The sequence below is a fragment of the Galendromus occidentalis genome, unplaced genomic scaffold, assembly GCF_000255335.2.
Source record: "Galendromus occidentalis unplaced genomic scaffold, Mocc_1.1 scf7180000077475, whole genome shotgun sequence".
Classification (NCBI taxonomy): domain Eukaryota; kingdom Metazoa; phylum Arthropoda; class Arachnida; order Mesostigmata; family Phytoseiidae; genus Galendromus; species Galendromus occidentalis.
This window is the reverse complement of record NW_003805463.1, coordinates 1517060-1520513: the sequence shown is the minus strand read 5'-3', so window position 1 is coordinate 1520513 and position 3454 is coordinate 1517060. Positions and strand designations below refer to the sequence as shown.

The 3454-nt window shown below is 53.6% G+C and overlaps 1 protein-coding gene across 1 annotated transcript; it reads right to left on the bottom strand.

Moving 5' to 3' along the window:
• Positions 1-1866: 1866 nt before the first annotated feature.
• On the bottom strand, positions 1867-3454 carry LOC108864457 (uncharacterized protein DDB_G0271670-like). The gene has a single exon (XM_018640140.2). The coding sequence runs from the start codon at positions 3452-3454 to the stop codon at positions 2183-2185; it is 1272 nt and encodes a 423-aa protein (XP_018495656.1). The 3' UTR covers positions 1867-2182.

Here is a 3454-nt window from a genome sequence, read left to right as displayed (position 1 = left end):
CGAAAGATGATGGTTCCATCGCCTCTATCGTGATGCACGTTCGCTGCATGTCTGCATGTGATTACGGGGACTTATGAACAGACTCCCTCGCATTCTGACAAGCCTGCTCCATGCTATTCGATGTAACCGGTTGTCTCAAATCATATACAATCAGTGCTCTGGGATTCAGCACACGACAGGTCAGACGAGGGTGTCATATCTCAATCAGGAAAGTGATTCGTCATTCATCAATAACCCGTGGCTGAGAGGGAAAAGATGTCCAATTTGCGGACCGAAATTTTGTGCATTCCCGCTTCTTAGGAAACTTTGCGACTGAGAATAGTCGCATTTTATGCGACTTTTATTTCCGCTTCTCTGTGGAGCCGAAATCATTCGGTCAGAAGCTGACCTATGCGAGACGATTGGAAAATTACAGAGAATTCCAACATGTGATGACTGATAGGGCTGGGAATTCATCACGGCACTTTTTCCGAAAATTCACGGTTCCGTGAATCTTCGACCTTGAGAATGCCGGGTAAGTGATATTATTGTGCTGATGATCCATTTTTCGGCGTCTCTCGAACACCAGGTTCTTCTTCCGATAGTGGAATCCTTATCTCCTCGTGGAAACAGCTCTTTGAACTCGGGAAACATCTCGTAGAGGAGTGAAAAAAAATTCACGGCATCTCAGGAAGAAGGAAAATCCACGGCTTTCGGCGCGACCGTGAATCCCGCGATGGATTCCCAGCCCTCATGATTGATGATACCATGACAGGAGTCTCGGATCACAATTCGCTAATGGTTAGTTGTCGGATTGGTAAAGTCAGATATCGGTGATCAGCGATATTGGTGATGAGATCGAAGCCGCTCCGTGAACGTGACTGAGCCCAAGATCTCATCTGCTCCGAGACTCGCAGACGACTAGCCGGAATACATTAGCCAGAAAATGTACGGTAGGACTCGGGAGGCGGGGCCGAAAAAGTATCCTTTGCTCAATCCGAGAAGATTCCCCGACTGCTTGGAGAGGATAGGTCCCGCAGAAAAGAATGGTTGAGAGCTGGAGGGAGGGAAGATATGGAAGGAACAGGGTGCGGATTTTTAGCAAGGTTGTCCACCGGCATAGGGAGGGAATCCTGGCCAATTCCGGGGCCAGCGTTTTGGACGAGTACCCCGTTTTCCCGGGGGCTCCTCGAGGAAGCGCGAGCTCTGAACTCATCAATGTCCCATAGTATCAGTTTCAACAGAGGCTGCTCTCGAAGGAATTCTGTCAATCAGAGGAGACCCGGGATTGTAGGTATGAAGCAAATCGCGGAGAAGCATCCGCCCACGACCAGCCGAATCATCACCCCTTATGGCGGGGCTTCCTCATATGTTCGAACAGCCCATGGGGGAACCCATCGGGGGACCCATCGGAGGTTCAGCAGACGACAATCGATCGATCAATGTTAATCGCGGACATATCTCAAGATTCGGGGAGTTCATCCCATCGAGGGAAGATATGGGGCAGTGGGACCGATTCCCCGGGTCTCAAGAAACGGCGATAGTTTTCGTAAAGATGCAAATATCCAGATTAGAGAGAGGTCTGCCGGAACGTCAGCTGTTCCCTGTGGCGACCACGCTGGAGAAAGACTCGGAGTTGACAAGACACGGTCTCCAAGACGGGTCGACAGCTTCTGGGAACGAGGTGAGACCCGGCTCCATTCTCACGTTCCGGGATGAAATCCACTGACAAGGTTATATTCTTCGAGCCGAACTTCGTGGGCCGACTCACTCTATTTATTGAATGGTAATCTGTCCTCGCTCTGTCTCTACGTGTCTGCATTCAGAGCTCGCGAGAAGAATCTCGTACAGAAGTCACAATCTTTAATATACACAAACTTTACATGGAGTCGTCAGGCGTGCACAAGCTGCCCTTAGAAGACCATTGTCTACACAGCTTCGAGTCGACTACACCGATTTCCGACCGGAGACCACTCGAATGGCAGAGATCGACAAGTAACAAAAGAGAAAAATCCTAGCGGCGTCAAGCTTGATCACAACAGAAACCGTGGGGCGGCGATTCATTCGAGTGACTCGACCAGACTTCGAACCACTCCGACGTGTCGTACAGCCACTCAACAAGTGGCCCGCAGTCAGCTATGAGAATCATTATTGTGGCGGTGATGATCTCATCTACGTCGTTTCCTCGACTCTCAAGCACTAACTAACTTTGTTGCGAGGACAGGTCAAGGGGAGCGGGCTGTTGGGACACTGGGTTGGCAGCCGACGAAGCGGCACTACTACTGCTGCTACTACAGCTGCTGCTACTTGAACTACTGCTCCCGCCGCCGCCACCGCCGTTGTTTCCTCCCGCGGGCAATGCGTTCGTAGCCGCAGTTGAAGTTGCGGCTGTGGTCGACGGCGTCGGCGTAGCTGCTGCACACGTCGGGGTTGTCGCCGACGTCGAAGTACTGTTGTGCGAGTCCAAAGAGCTCGTGCTCTCCAGGGAAGGCGAGCCGCGATCTAGCCAGGAAATGGGTCCTGATGTTGTCGAACTCCTGTTGGCTTTCCTTCCAGCTTTCCGCCTGTTCTGGCCCCCGGAGAGAGCCCCCGCGACTCCACCGAACTGGCCGCTACTGGCCGCTGGATTGTCGGGGTCCTCGACCCAGGTTTTCCGTTCCTGATGGGCGTTCAACTTGAGAATCAGCTGGCCTTTCAAATAGAACTTCAGACTTCCTTGGCCCGCGGCCGACGGGTCCTGAAGCTGCTGACTAGTGTTCGCGCCATCTGCGCGTGATTTCGCGCTTACGGGGGTCGCGCCGCCCGCCGCTGTCCCGGTCGCCTGGGCTGGTCCAGTCGGCGAACCAGAATCCGAAACCGGAGAGTCGGTTTTCCGACCGATAACCCTCGCCGGGACTGGTTTGATCTCGGACGGTGGATTCACATCGATAGGGAGCTCGAGGGCCGACGTCGACGATGGTTGGCAATCCGCCTCGATATCGCTCGTTTCGTCAACCCCGTCCGCGTCGTCGCTGCCGCTCTCGTCGTATTCTTCGGCCATTTTCTTCCGATTGGCGTTCTCGCATCGCTCCAGAGCGCACGCCAGGAGCTCGGCCTCTTTGTTCGTCCAACTCGACTTGACGGACATTCTGCAACCGGCGTCCCGGTGGCACGGATCATGGTGTTTCATTACGAACTCCGTCAAGCCTCTTATGGCGCTCTGGAGATTGTCGTGACTCTGGGACTCGAGGCTACAGCTGAACACGCTGACAGCTTTCGCCATCGAAAGATACTCGTGGATCGCTTCGTCGTCCAACGACGGCTTCCAGTACTGCGTTTCGAGATCTTCCAGTTGACGGTCGTCACTTTCACCGGGTCTCAGAAGCGGAGGTACCGAAGCCTGATACTGTCGTCCAACGCGAATACGATTCCGGTACTTGTTGCGGCTCTCCTCTTCCCAGTAGGCGTCGAAATCCACGTCGTTATTCGAGTCCAT

Coding starts and splice junctions, on each gene's coding strand:
- LOC108864457 (XM_018640140.2), bottom strand. CDS start 3,454: ATGGACTCGAATAACGACGTGGATTTCGACGCCTACTGGGAAGAGGAG.